Source organism: Ambystoma mexicanum, chromosome 8, assembly GCF_040938575.1.
Source record: "Ambystoma mexicanum isolate Mex_15411 chromosome 8, UKY_AmexF1_1, whole genome shotgun sequence".
Taxonomy (NCBI): Eukaryota; Metazoa; Chordata; class Amphibia; order Caudata; family Ambystomatidae; genus Ambystoma; species Ambystoma mexicanum.
Window position 1 is genome coordinate 170849877 of NC_090929.1, and position 15528 is coordinate 170865404.

The window sequence follows — 15528 nt, forward strand, 5'->3', positions numbered from 1 at the left end:
TACGGTTATTGTAAGATTCTTTTTTGGCCTGGAACATGGCTTCTTTATAGTTGAGAGTAGCAAGGAATAGACTGTCCTTGTGGGCATCGGTCGGGTGACTTTTCCAGCATGCCTCCGCGGTGAGTTTCTCTTTGCATAGCACTCTTAGCTGTGGTGTAAACCACGAGTTGAGGTGCGCATGCTGTTTGGATCTCTTTAGTTTGAGAGGAGCGATGGAGTTTATGGCTGAGAGCATTGCCTGGTTGTAGGTGTCCGCCAGGGTGGTGGGGTCCGAACAGTGGTTGGTGAGGATATTCAGGGAGGGAAGGATGAGGGGGGAGTAGTTTTTCGGAGGTTATGTTCTTTTTGTTTTTGGTAGGGATGGCTGGGGCAATGGAAGGCATAGGCAAGTGAGCTGCTTCAATGTTAAAGGTGATGATGTGGTGATCTGACCAGGTGCATGGAACATTTGAGAGTAGGCTAATGTTACAGTTGGTGTCGCTTAGCCAGTCTAGGGACCTCCCTTTAATGTGGGCGGATTCACGTATATGGTGGGAGTAAGGTCGTTAGGGTCTTGGTAACCAAGATTGAGGTCTCCAACTATGATTTTTTGAGAATTGGTTTTAACTTTATCAAGCACTAAGGAAGTAATGTCGTCCACAAATGATGTGGGAGGACCAGGTGGTCTATAGATTAGATGTATAGTGGCTGTTTGGTTGGCAGATAAGGGAAGTTTGACATAGAGTAACTCAGCCGATTCCAAGTTTGTACTTGGAAGGGTTCTGAGTCTAAGCGAGTTTCTATGGATGAATGCAATCCCGCCACCTCTGGAGGTGCGGTCGCATCTGGTGATGGAATATTCAGGGTGGAATAGCTATGGATAGTGCTGGGCCAGAGGTGGGGTGCAGCCAAGTTTCAGAGATGGCCATGAGGTCTAGCTCCTGGGTCTTGATAAGATCGGCAATGTCCAGTGCATGTGCTGCAAGGGATCTTCCGTTGACCAACGCGGCTTTGATCTGTGTGGCTTTGCTCGGTGGGGCCGAAGTCATCTGGGGGAGAGTAGGCGAGATGGGAGATTGGGGGGATTGGCTGGGCGTTAAGCGCTTTGACTGGATACTAGGGTGCATAGGATGACCCGTAATCCCCAGGAATCTTGTTCCTAGTCTTATGTTTCTTAGGCGTGTGGAGCATGGTTGGTTAGGTAAGGGTTTTTTGGTGAAATGATATAAAAGCAGGGTTATTTAGATAGATGTTGGGCAACTCGGCGCTCAGGTGGGCGGTCGTGGGTCTGCATGTGGGCGTCATAATTTCAGTGCGCAAAATGCTGAGAGCAGCTGGACTGGCTAGTGATAGAAGTAGCAAGAATGTAGGTATCCGCAATACACAGTACGTTATCCTTAGTAAGGGGAGCAATGGCCTTGGGGAGGCGAGGTGTAGTAGCACGATACTGGTGTGGAGGTAAGTGGGGAGATTGGCAAAGTCAGAAGTTGCTAGCTAAGGTTACATGCAGTCCAGGTTCTGACGATGGTTCAGCAGGAACGTGGGCTATGCAAGAGGTTTGTCTAAGTGGGCAGCGGGTAGTTAGCAGTAAGTGGGATAGATCTGGGAACATGGGTGGGCTAAGTAGAGCTGGAGCAGTGCGGAGCTAGCACTTACACTAGGTAGGGCTGATGCAGCGCGGGCGCATGAAAACTAGACCGCAAAGGGGCAATGCAGAGGCTAAATAGAATGCCTAGCTACAGCGCACACATGAGCAGGATAGTGCAGGTACAGTAATATATTTGCTGGATAGGGCTAATGCAGTACAGTCAAAATAAAGTTTTAAACAACAGAGCCCACATGAACAGGATGGCGCAAATTACAATGATACGTTGGCTAAATGTGGCTAATGCAGTACGTACGAAATAGAGTTCCAGCTGCAGAGCACGCATGATCTAAAATGGAGCTAACGCGAGGCAAGAGACACATAGGCTTAGTAATGCTAGTACAGTGCGGGCGCTCAGGCGGGATAAGATCTGTGGAAAAACAGTGGCACTGGCCTTCCGGCGGGCAAGTTTGTATGGGTAGTGGATGATGTAGGCAGATCGAGTGTGCTCGCAGATTTACACCGGGAGGCTGCGACGGGTTCTAAGTTACTGGTGAGGTTCTTTGCTGCTTGTATTGCCAGATATTTGGCGAGTGGCATAGAAGAGGCAGCGTACTCACGTGGATCAGCGAAGGGGTCTCAGGCAGGGGGGCTTATGTTATAAAGAGTCCTGAGGAAGTGTTGTTGAGAAGAAACACATGTCGACTTAACCACATTCTAGTGACTTAACTGAATAACTAATCAATGACAAGCACTATTTCAGTATGGATTATCTGTGTTGGCTCTGAGTTCAATCTATTGTGCATTTCGTGACTATTGATGTTGACGTGTTTAAATAACATAATACAAACAAAGACATATTTGATGTTTCACTGCAGAAAATTTCCGATTTGAATTAATTTGACCCGAAAGCAGTCACGAATGCTCAGACATTTATAAGAGTACGTCACGCAGTACCAACACAAAGCCTGGATATTAACTTCTCCAGTCCAAGCCCTTATGGAAGAAGTATCCCAAGTCTGGTACCCTCAAGTCACCCCCGCTCCTAACACCTTCAACCAAACACCTACTTATTTTAATCCCCTCACACTGCACGCCTCTGCCGCCTAAAATGCAGCGATGCGAAAATCATTCGCAGCACTGTTAGTAGAAAACTAAGCAAATAAGGAGGTTTTTCCCTTTTCGGAGATTGGCAGAGGCCAATATGAGTAAGCATAGAACTTTTTATTTACTTTATTTCCTTTCATTTCAATTTACGGTGGACATTTTCAAAACGAAATCAATCATTCAATGCAAACAGGCAATTGAAGTATCCTTCAAAATTGGAAGTAAAAAGCCTCCTTCGATATTGCGCCCCATGGCGCTGTACAGCACGCTAAAAATGCGGACATGTGTCGTCTTACTGTGTGGCGCTGTTTGTTCTCTTCCTGTAGCACTGGCACTCTGTTAAGAATTTCTTCATGGAGAGGTTTCGGGGTCTCTGCGATATCCACCAAAGTAGGCGGCTCTTCCTGCATTTCTGAAAGAAATATTACATGAATGAAAGCAGAGTTTGCGCATCTCAAGCCTTTACCCACGATTCAAAAACATGAGCTCTAAATATTGGCTAACATGTAATACTGACACAGGGCTTCAAAGTTACACATCTATTCAGTGCTCAAACTGGCCTTGACAAGCATGTTTTAAAATGAATGCCAGGTCTGTTAGTACAGTGCCCTCCAGTCTTGGCCACCTTGGTCATGGAGGTCACAAAGACGAAGGGTGGCTGGGCAGGAGGGGCGGGGCCTTGGGGGGGAGGAATCTTGAGGTATATGGAAAAGGGAAGAGAGCGGGTGGAGACATGCCAATGGCAAGAGGTGTAAAGGGATTTTGCCTGTGTTTTACACTTCGCCAATACATATTGCAAAGTGTTACAATTGCACAGATCTCTGTGCATTTAATATTCAAAAGAAAGTGAGCCCTTATGCTTTGCCAGTTTGTGCAAAGTGCATTGTCCAAGAGAGGCGCTTGACTAATAGCAGTAGGCAATGAGGCATTGCCTCAAAACACATCCACGTTGTAAAGCAGCAGTATAAGGTTTTCACAATGTGCCCCCACCCTGCTCTGCTTGCTGAGCTAAGGTCACTCGCCCGACATCCCCATTCAATCATTAGTCACGAGCAGGAAACTCCTACTTATGAAGCTATCTAAGCTTGGTTGGACTCATTTGGACACACGGAACAGCCTTATTTCACTCGCTAACCTCCGAACATCCAACAAACATGATTGGCTTTCGAACACAGTCAACCTCGCCCACTTTTGAACCTACAACCTTGCTGGGAAAGTTTGTCTAGTTGGCGCAGATTAAATATTCATATAATGTATTAGTGCATGGCTATCATTATTACCCTCCTCTCAGCTAATCAGATGGTCACAATGCAGTCAATAACTGCTAATAGTGACTGAATTCCAAACATTTTGAATTCAGAAGCAGACAGGAAAGCAGCAGAAAGCATTTCTCTGCATTCAAGAAACACCAGTGCAATTTCTCAGCAAGATTTCTTTCACAGCGCCCTCAATGTGACAGGCAACATCCAACTAAACAGACCAACGTGAACCCTAAAATGGGGAATAATGCTTTCTCTTTTGTGTAGGCCAGGAGTTGTACATTTCACTAATGCAAGTTCATGCTAAAGCTGTGCACTTCAAGCAACTTTACAATTAAAATGCTTAACTTATGGAGACAGCCTTGTTATTTAACTGCTACAAAATGAAACATTTAATTTACCAACGCGTTTTGCAAATTTACTTTATTCACAATGAAACTAACTTTCTTACTTTACCACAACAAATCCAAAATCGATATTGCTACTACAGCTATTTGACAATGGACTTACAGACCTTATAAGGTGTCATAATCGCTTGGACCGAGTTGAAAGGGCGGGTCATTATCACATCATAATGACCTCTCTCTAGGTCTATAAGGCGATATTAAATGACAGAACCATCTGCTTCAGGAATGAGTTTCATATTCTATTACATACTTTCCATTCAATTATATTAAATTGTGTAAAATTGGCTACTATTCCCATTCCTCTTTTTTTGGAAGATGTTTGATGTGGTTCTTAAGCATTACTTGCCTCCTCTTATGGACATGATATGATAGGTTATTTTTAACACACTTAATACCCAGAGGTGTCTAAGCACGAACCCGGGGATCGAACCTGTGTTGCTCCGTGTCGTCTTGCTCCCAAGGCGAGCACGTTGCCCCTGTGCTATCCTCCCAAGACAATGGAAACAATACCTTGGTCTTCTCCAGTAGCCTCTTCTATCGTCTGATTTGTGATTTGATCGGCGGGCTCATCTGGCATCTCGGCGTCTGTTGAACGAAACTGCGACCTGGGGCTCTTTACTTTTTGCCTTCGCTCGTTCAGCCGCTCTGTACCCAATCTGTGGTTCGGTGATCTGGCTTCTTTCTGTGCAGGGTGACTGTTAAGAATGAATAGCAATCAGATCCCACTCTCTGATAGGCTAATGAGCAGTCATATTTATCAACAAGGGCTGCCAACATCATGGCTCCTACTAGGCTATTTCCCCCTTCATGCATAGGGGTGACCCTGGTCCAAGGTTTCTTCTTGTGTGCAGTTCAGTTACCCACAACTTCTAGCCTCCCTTTTCCTCACTATTCAGATGCCTCCTCTGATAAATTGATATATCAATGCTTGCTAGTTTTCCCTAGTTGCCTGGATGAACACACGGAAGGGGAGTGTGGAAGCAGGAAAGAGGGGTCGAAACTATGGGCTAGGTTATATTGTCCAGCACTATGGAAACTTGGTGCAAACTAATCATTCTCCGTTTTTTATTCTTTGGAAATAAGGAACGGTTTGTGTGCCATTTCCGTGCTTGTAGATAATATTAATACATTAGAAGGAATAATATGCTTTTCAATAAATGTATATGAAGGACAATGTTCAGGATAGTAAACCATAAAAGTTCAGCATTACCCATCACCAGCGAGCATCATCCCTGAGAGCCGGGAACCAGCATCTAAAAGTGCCTGCAGTAGTACGGGTGTAATGAATTTTGGCATCGAGTGAGTATTCGGCCGAAATTCATCTGGAATCCAGCTATTCGGCACTCACTGAAGGCCAAAGTTCACTTTCTATGATTAGCTATCATCCCTCTGTATGAGGTAGAGCAACCAAAGGCCAAAGTTCACTTTCTATGATTAGCTATCATCCCTCTGTATGATAGCATTTGTAACTATGTTCCGCTCCTCTCTCTGTAACTAAGTACCTTTGTTTCCTATGTTTACACAATCTTGCTGCTTACGCCTTCATGTAATAGCGCCTCGATGTCTATGGGCTGCAGTGCGCTCTATAAATGTAAATAAATAAATAAATAAATAGCCAATCACAAAGAGTAGAGCAACCGGGTTCAGTCTGCAGAGGCTAATAAGAATTTTGCTGATTGGCTGCTGCAGCCTGCACAAACACCCTGCTGAATCCATGGATAAGAAGGGGTAGAACCATTCATTTCCCCATTTTCTTACGTGGAATCAGCATGGACCACGAAGGGTGAACCCCTCAAGACCGAGGAAGTTTCTCCTCACCCCTCCCTCACCTACTTCCTCCTCTCTTGCAGCCCCAGCCCCCATTGCCACTCACGCCATTCTTTAAGTGCCCCCAAGCCCACGTTGAAAGGTGCAGTCTGTGCACATTAAACACACAGCATTCTCCTATCGATATGTGCACCTTGGCTGATCAGTAAAAGGATTACACGGATTAGCAAATGTGCCCGGAACCAGAGGAAAATGCTACTCCATTTCCATAACATGCCCTCAGCAGTATAGTAAGCCGTAGAGGCACCTTATGGAAAGGCGGCACTACATATAGCCACGCTTGAAGGGGGACAGATTTGCCTAATATCACTCCCATGACCACTGGCATGGCTGCAGGTAGGCTTTTCAGAAGCACTCTCCAACTTTTTTTTTAAATGGCGTTGCATATAGACTATGTGCAATGGCATTTGAAAATAAGTTAAGTAGCAGGAAGAGTGAGGTTGGAGTACACTGCATATAAAGACTTCCAGGCACTTCCCGGCATTGCCCCTCTGTTTAGAGGAGCATTGTCCTTCCGTTTAGAGGAGCATTGTCCCTCGATTTAGAGGAGTGCCTGCAGGTCTTTCAGTCGCCTCGCACGTCTTTCCGTCTTGTTTGTTATTATGGCACAAACTTAATTTTCTCTGTCAAGACGGCCCAAAAATGTCCCTAATAACCCAGAGGACCTGTAGTCAATCCAAACCAGACTCAAAGACAAAGTAGACCAAGTGTGAGGCAAAATGCACCTTTATGATCAGTCAAATAAAGCAGGGGCTGAATACAAGCATAAAAATTATCGCTGCTCTCTACGCATCCATTAGAAACAACAATTTAAGTAGTACAATTCGTCATGGATGACATCACATTTTATCAGTTTACAAAGACCTACAGGGAATGGGGATTGGTTCGTGATGGTGGCTGCATATACACTGGGTTCTACTTGTCTGATGGCTCTGCCTGAGATCACCCCTATATTGATAAAGGTTAAGCTGTGTCATTTCTATGACAAGGGGTTGGTTGGCAGATAACTTGAAGGGCGGCATGACACCAGGGAATATGATAGGCTGGCTTTCTGCTAACCAACCTTGGACAATTGACATGTCGTCAAGACATGAGCCATACAGGGATTAGGGGGAGAGGGGTCTACGGATTGCTTTTCTTCTAATTAAAAAAGTTACCATCCTTTATTCCTAGGCCATGAGCCAGCGTGATCTCTTTGTACTTGTATTTGGCCTTGTGCAGCATCTCGTGTCGGTGTGTATGTGTACAGAGTGCGGCAGGTGCCTTATCTGTATTCTCTTCCAATGAATAGGCAGTGTTCCCCAATTATGGGTCATGTGTGATGGGACTGTGTTGGGAATAGATTTATCCTGTATTTATTGAGAATTTAGCTTATATTAATGCAAGTGTCGTGTTTTCTGTACTGACTGCACCTGGCTAACAAATGTCGGTTGTGCTTTTTATAAACGCTAATTAATCTGGAAGCAAAACAGTTTGAACTGATATTCATTCTGTTCTGTGCATGTACTTGCTTCCTTTGTTATCTATGTCCGCTTGTACGTCACCCTTTTGGTATATGCGTGCAAAAACACATTTCCCTTGACTATTCCATGTACGAATATTGCGACTTAGATATACGCTTCCATTTTTGTTTGAAATGTGGCAAACTGTTTTTGCATTTATTTCAAACCATTGCAAGTAAGGTTTGAACCAGAATCCTTGGTTTAAGCCAGAATTCTTACATGCCACAAGCCAGTGAATCACAATTCTGAGCCGCGTGGATTTAGCCGACCAGTGGTGTCTATGAAGGAAGCTCCTGCGTCAATGTGTGTGCGTGTGTGTGTTCATGTGTCAGAGTGTGTGCGTGTGTATGGGTGTGTGAGAGTGATGCATGTTCTTGAGAAGGTTTGTGTGAGTCAGAGCAAAAGAGAAAAAAAGAGAGAGAGACAGAGAGACAGAGAGTGGCTTGGGTTGTCTGGTGTGAGCAGAAGACTATTCCCAGTGTCCCTAAACCCTTTCCTTTCATTGCTTGTAAATGTTCACATTCGTAACTACCCTAAATATGTTGCTTTCACTGCTTGTAAACAGAGGCATAGCCAATATTGTATAACTAGTGGGGTCTGAAGCTCATGTAGTTGGGCCCACCACAGTGACATTAACATCTGTAAATTCCCACACAGCGCTGCAGAGTGGGCATTTACAGATTGTGGGTGGGCCTTGCTCGTTCAGGCCCTACCCTATCTGCGCTTCTGCTTGTAAATGACTCGCTCACTGCTGTAAATGACTCGTTCTGTGCATCCGCACTAAATGCATTCATTTCACTGCTTGTAAACAGTCTGCTGTAAAAGACTCCTTAGTGCACACACTGGCGAAATAGCCACTGATGGTTATCAGTGGGGTTCCCTTGTCCACTCAAAACACTTGGTTTTTCCAATTAAAGCGGCTGGTTTAAAGGAATGGCTGAACTGATTCTCAGAATTTTTGAAGTCTGCGCACATTTTCAGTGAGATCTGTGTGCATGTCACAATCGGGAAATAACTGGGTGCAGGTAAATGCAATGCTTACAGCCTTATTGTGACAGTGCCTCAATATAGAAACCATGCAGTAAAATCACTTAAAAGTGATCATGATGTTTAAAATCCCAGACCAATGTTCACGTGGCCGCACGGTTAGTAAAGTGTGGCCCAAGATTCCAGCGGTTGCTAGGGAAAATGCATTGTTATTTTCCTACGCAAAGTGCAATGTAACCTTTAACCAGATCGCCGCAAATGCACTTTAGTGTAACATTTTGATCAAGAGACGCAGGGCCGGGTTCTGAGCTTGCGATAAAAGTAGTGAGGGAAGCAGCCATTCTCCCTTCCAGGTTCCAGCACCACCATTCAGAGATGGTTGGGTGATTGATTGGAGGGCAGATGGCGTTGCAACCAGCAGGAAAAGCTGCTCAAATCTATCCTTTTGATAGAAACGTGTGCAACAGTGGCACTGCAAGCCTTTCTTATCTCGACTTTTATAATTTAAGAACATTTTCTTAAGCTTTCAGTAAACTAGAAAAGCGGTGCTGCAGTCAAAGAAATGTTATTTTTGTAAAGGGAAACGTGTGCAGTAGAGTTTAATGGCACCTCACAGGTGCCGTACTTTAATTCCTTTTTTTGATGTGCAAAACCAGTGCCTGCGCTGTGTTCCTGATGGTTGCTAGGGCTGTTGTCAAGCCGCAAATCAGGCACATGCAAAAGATGAGGCTTTCATGCCAGGCGCCACATTTTTACTTTGACAGAATACAGTGCTTTTACGGAAAGTGTTCTTCCTTAATGGAAGAACACTTTCCTATTTTTTGCATGCACCTCAGAATCAGGCTCGCCCTGCGTAAAATGTGCGTTAAGCTGCGGTTGTAACACAATGCTGCCGTAATTTAGAATTTGAAGAGAAAACATATGCTTTAGTTTTAAGCTTAGAAAACAATATTAAAAAGGACAAGCATTAGGTGATTATGACATGCCAGTTCCTAGCACCAAATGCGGCATACTCATTAAAGCCGCTTCTCCTTCAAACCTGCACTCATTGTAATAAGGTGGCTGGCATGCTGTACGCTGCAGCATGGACCGCATCCAGGAAATAAAGGCCCTAATACTGTATAGCAGCTAAACTTTAACAATCAAAATGGCTGAAGCCTGCTGCCTGACTACAAATTAATTCTGGTGAACGCTATCTTGTTCCAAAAGACTTAATTGAGAGTGCATGTGCAATCAGAATGAGATGCGGGCATTACAGTGTGATGTGTTCTCCTCCACCATACTTCTCCATGCCATGCAGTGCACACATGGTTTACATACCTGCAGAAGTGAGTAGGCAGCACCGCTCCAGTGGTATGACTCGCGGATAGAAATGATCTATATATGAAGGGCGGCCGAGCCGATAGTTTCTGGGCTTCCGTCATACTCCTTGGCAGCCTCTCACTGGAGGCGGCATGGAATGTCCCCCTCCAGAGGTAAGCCATTCATAAAGAAGAAGGGAATCTGCAGCCAACAAACCCGTTTAAAGAGTGCCCTAGACGTGTAATCAATAGCCCTGCGCACCACTCAATCATGGCCGCTCCTTAATACAGAGATGTATCTGAACCACTCAATCATGGCCGCTCCTTAATACAGAGATGTATCCGAACCACTCAATCATGACCGCTCCTTAATACAGAGATGTATCTGAACTATTGTCCCTAGAGGTGCGGTCCAAGTAAATAGCCCAGCCGGGATCCTTTGTGAGCTGGCCTGCCTGGTCATCAGTGAGCTCCTTTCCCATTCTTAGCTTCAAGCAAACTTCACGCATGATTTTGAAGAAACCTATGCACCAGAGATGACCTCTCTTAAAGCTGTGTGATAGAGGTCTATCAGAACGGTGTGCCCCAAACCCTATATAGCGCGACTAACAAACTTCTGCATCAGGGCATTGCAACCATTTCAATTGAAAAGTGCCACCACAACCATTTCCTTGCTGGTTTCTTTTCTTTGTTCTGCCATTCAAAGGCCAATAACCTGTCTCGTGGTCATCTGCAGCTACTCACCCCTCCCTCCATTGCTATATCTAGGTTTTTGACACAGAACAAAGCCTCAAGATGGGATGATTTTATGCACAGGTCCCTGAGGTAGAACCATTCTTCATAAACTAAAGGCTGCACAACCTTAGTGGTGTACATGGTGGCCAAAGGCAGAGCTCTTGAAAAGGTGATAAATGATCACAGTCATGCTTTGCCCTGGTTTGGTTGGGGGGGGGGGCAGTTAAAATGCTCAGAGATCATTGAAGTTTCAGGTGGGGCTAATGCTATGCATTCTCTGTGATGGAACCAGAGACACCCCCCATTGGGGGTTGCACTGGGAATCCGTTCCATTATAATCTATGCATGACTCAGCTGCCTTTCATGGGTTATGCCAGGTTCATGAAAGGGGTGTACCCAAACATTTTGAAATTGTCCCATAAACCCACCATTGTGCCTTCTGTCGACCCTGCATGTATTGGTAGAGAGTGGGCCTTTGCAGAGGCGCAACAGCGCTGTCCCACTGTTTATCACATCTGCCCCTGTGTGTGATAACGTCCCTAAAGTGTGATAATCCCTCAAAATATAGACTGAAGCGGATAAGCATACTTAAAATGTCATGAAAGTGTGATGAATAAACAGAAAGACTGTTGGGATATATAAGGACTTGCTTTGTGTCTTTAAAAACAAGAATGGCGCCCAGATCTCCCCATGCAGTCGGAAAACCATGGCTATAACCAGACTTACGAATGGGGCTATTCCAGATCCAAGAATGGACGCCTCTGTGTTTATAAGTCAGGAGTGTTATGCTATAGAAAAAAAAAAAACAGGCCCCAGCACCTAACGTTCTTCTGGCCTTCACCACGGGGCAATCCCGAAGCCGGGGACTATCCGATGCTTCCCTTTCAACTGCTACTGATCAGAACCGTCACCAGCCACAGCCACAATGTCCATCCCCCCGGGCCTTACAACTAGCACTCTCTATCACTGCCACTATCACGTCTGCATTAGCACCTGCATCAACGTCCCAAAGAAAAGCCTCAAGCAACCTCAATAGTCCCAAAACTGAGGAGCCAGACTGGACCCCGTCATACCTACTTTGCAATCCCTGCACGGGCCCCGGTGGATCCAAGGATCGCTGGCAAGGGGGTGTGCATTACTGATTGAGCAGATTAGTCAACAGCCAAAGCAGCATAGACGGGTCCATGTAATAATGTCCCTGCATAAATGTCCCCCGACAAAAAGTCGCCATTTTTTGCGCAGACATTATTACATTGAACATGTGGGGGACACCCCCAAAACCCCTGTTTTCTGCAACCCGTCCCCATACATAATGTCACCATATGTAATGTTGCCAATGGCTTTTCCCGGCGACATTATGTATGGGGACATTATGTATGGGGACATTATTACCTGATACCGTATAGAGAAGCCATTAATATGACAGTGCTGGTGGAAAGGAAAAGCTTTCATCAACATAAAGCGTACAGTGGCAGGTCCATGGGTAGGGCAGGCCTGGAAGCAGGGAAAACACTAATCATTCCAGAAGAACAACACCAGTAAGTGTTGTAGACCTTCCATGCCAACCAGGCCTCCACAGCCATAGAGTGACTGTGGGTAAGTGGCGACTGACTACCCGTGTCCACTGTGGGCAAGCACCACAGACACACAATGTGCCCAGCACGCAACCCAATGTTTAACAAGATCCTGATCCCTTCCCTGTGCCACCCTCGCCCCTTCCAACAATAACGGAGAATGGGTGCCTCAAGGTTAGTTGTGAAATTCTTCTGCCTACCCCCATTTCCAAACTGGTGCTCCGAAGAGGCAGTGAGGTGGCGTGTGTGTCAGATTCTAAAACACCCAAAAATCACATTCTAAAACACCCCAAAATAAATAATGAAATCAATTGAGCTAGGCTTCCATTAAAATTTGGCCACTATGATAGCCAGCCTGGAACTTTTATATTATGTTATGTTATGTTACTTGGCATTTATATAGCGCCTTATGTATCATTGGTATGATCTCAAAGCGCTGGTAGGTTGAAAACCCTCGGGAACCGCAGTTCGATGTGGTAGAGAAAGAAAGAGTGTTGTATGGTGCGTGGGTGCACCCGATATGTGTGCAGCTGGTGTGGTTGTTGCATGATAGCTGCTTCTTAGCGGTAGGTGTGGTGCTGAGGAAATCAGTTGGATGTGTTCAGTCTGGAGGGTGGACACCCAGACTGGGTTCTGGCTGCGTTAGGCCTGAGGAGACGCCTACGCTAGCCGGAATGGAATCAGGTATTGTTGAGACTGACACATTTTTCGTGGGAAAACAAGCACCTACCTGCCATCCTCCCTGTGTCGCCTCCTGTCTGCATGAACCTTCTCAATTTCGAAGACGGGAGTAAAATCGAATTGAATTTCACCCGCTGGAAGCTCAGGAGTGGTCCAAGGGCCGAACGCCTTTTCGTTCCACGCTGTTACTCCTTGTTCCACGGAGACCTACAGGAGACATCCCAATCACACTGCATAAGGTCGGGTTTAAAAGACATGTGGAAAGGGGTAGTACTCGGAATAGCTCTCCCTGACCTGTGTGCTGCCCGCCAGGGCCTGCAGCCTCGCGTGCAGCTGGGCCGTGGACTGCTGCAGCTGCAGGAGTTCCTTCTGGTGCCGGAGCAGCAGCTTTCGTTCCAGGTGAGCGGCTCTGTGGATGTTCTGCAGGTGGCTTATCTCGGTCTGCAAGGAGTCAAGCAGGCAGCCATGAAGTCAATGGGCCAAGTCCATTTCCACAAGCTCGCAAGTGACAAGAACACGACGGCCTGTTGTTTTCCCTTTGAATTCTGGGATATGTATTTTTTTAATGTTTCTGATTTTAAATGTAGGAAAAGGACATATCCCAGAATTTTTTTTAAAAAAACAGGAGTGGCTGCCCTTCTCAAACATGGCATGAGGAAACTTGAAATCTCTGTTATCTTAGACTTTTACTAAACATTTCGATAACAAATTCCTACTCTGTTGCTACCTCTCATTACACTTTCACAACTTTCATTTACAGGCCTTACTGCGATAACTCTCTACAATCAAGGGAGCTGTTGGCAGGTGTTGCACATCTGGAAATGCCATGCTGTTCAGGGGATAGGTTTAATTTTCACTTTAGGATTTTACCTTTAAAAACGCATCATACAGGCCAACCTTATCCATTCCATTCCATTCAGCAGGCACTGGTTCAGCCCTGGTGTTAACTTTGTATAGTGGGACTTGTAGTCCTGGATTTCCCCATTATAAAACAGTGACTACAGTTTGAGAGTGCAATGATAAAACCAGCACTTGACTAGTGTCTCCCGAATAGAATACATAATTCTGGACAGGGATGGACTGGGAACCAAAAGAGGCCTAGGAAATAATTTGCAAAGTGGCCCCATATTACACATTTTCAGCAAGCCCAACCCATTTCCTTTGAGAAAATCTGTAAACAAAAGAGGTTACCATTCAAAAGAGGCCCAGGGTGCGGAGGCCTACTGGGAAATCTCCAGAGTTCGCTATAGGCCAGTCCACCCTGCCGGGAAATCTCCAGAGTTTGCTCTAGGCCAGTCCACCCTGCTGGGAAATCTCGAGAGTTCGCTAAAGGCCAGTCCACCCACTCCACCCTGCTGGGAAATCTCCAGAGTTCGCTATAGGCCAGTCCACCCTGCATATTAAGATGTCATTTAAAAACCCCTAGGGTTGCCTATACAGCAGCCCATTTAATTCCAGATTAGGATCCCGGTGTTGTTAGTGAATATACTCTGCACAACTGTCTTCTGTTCAGTACCTCACAGTCGTGGAGTGAACCTTATTTTAATGATGGCACTGAAGTCCTTGGATTCCAGAAACGCTTAACGGGTGTAGGGTGGACAACCGTCCCGTAATTTGTGGGCCTGTCCCGATTTAAAGGACTGTGTCCCGCAACCCGCACGCAGGCTATCGGGGGACGAGAGAAAGTTCAGACTTTGCTGCTCTGCAGCAGGAACAGCTGTTTGAAGCCTTCCCGGGCGCTGGGCAGCACAGCAGTTCCCCATGCGGTCTCAGGCTGTAGCAGCAAGCATTACAAAGGGAGTGATTCGAGGCCCAGAGGCAGCAGTGTATGTGGCAGAGTATTGTTCTTTAAGAGGTGTGAATGTTAGGGGTTAAGACATAGGAGGGGTGCATAACGCTGCATGCTGGTTGAAATAATGACTCAAGCTGATGACAATAGATTGCCCTTTCTTTCACTGTCTTTTAGTCTTGATAGTGCTGTTTTAAAATCCAAGGGCATTTGTTTAGGCTCACATTAATTTGCATGCTATCACTGTAATCCTCCATTCAGGGTGAGGAAAACAAAGCTACATCTGTAGTAATTTTGCTCAGCATGGTACGAAAACCATTTTTTTTATTGTCAGGTGAGTTTAATGTGTAATATGTGCACTTTTGAAGGCATCTAAATAAATACTTTTTAATCTCTAATCCCAAACCATAAAACATATTTATATGAAATAAAACTGGAAAGATATATGGTCAAGTACTTAAATCGGAGATTGGGCCCAATCCCTAGTTCACCACTTAGTCATAGTGTGTGATCCTGGGCAAATCATTTATTCTCACTTTGTCTAGAAAGGATTCAGGTAGCATCTTTTGCAATTTAAAAAAGCCTCCCACATGGTGTACTACACCATAGAGTTGCTCCATATATAATAATAGTGCCGATTCATATATTGCCACAAAGATATTTGTTTCTGGGCTACTTTTACTGCCACTACCCATGAGACATTATGCTGCTGAGTACTGAATTATGATGACCCTTACAATTTTGTTTTCCTCCATCTCACTCTCTACTTGTGGTGTCCCAAGGTCTCTACCCTAG

The 15528-nt window shown here is 45.3% G+C and overlaps 1 protein-coding gene across 1 annotated transcript in view; it reads right to left on the reverse strand.

Annotated features, from left to right (window-relative positions):
* CCDC187 (coiled-coil domain containing 187) overlaps positions 1-15528 on the reverse strand; it is a 335108-nt gene that overhangs the window by 27550 nt on the left and 292030 nt on the right. The window contains exons 21-24 of the mRNA XM_069609090.1: positions 13239-13385; positions 12994-13151; positions 4848-5032; positions 2968-3083 (exon numbers count right to left, since the gene is read on the reverse strand). Of these exons, the coding sequence (XP_069465191.1) occupies positions 2968-3083; positions 4848-5032; positions 12994-13151; positions 13239-13385 (606 nt within the window). The remainder of the gene's footprint in view (positions 1-2967; positions 3084-4847; positions 5033-12993; positions 13152-13238; positions 13386-15528) is intronic.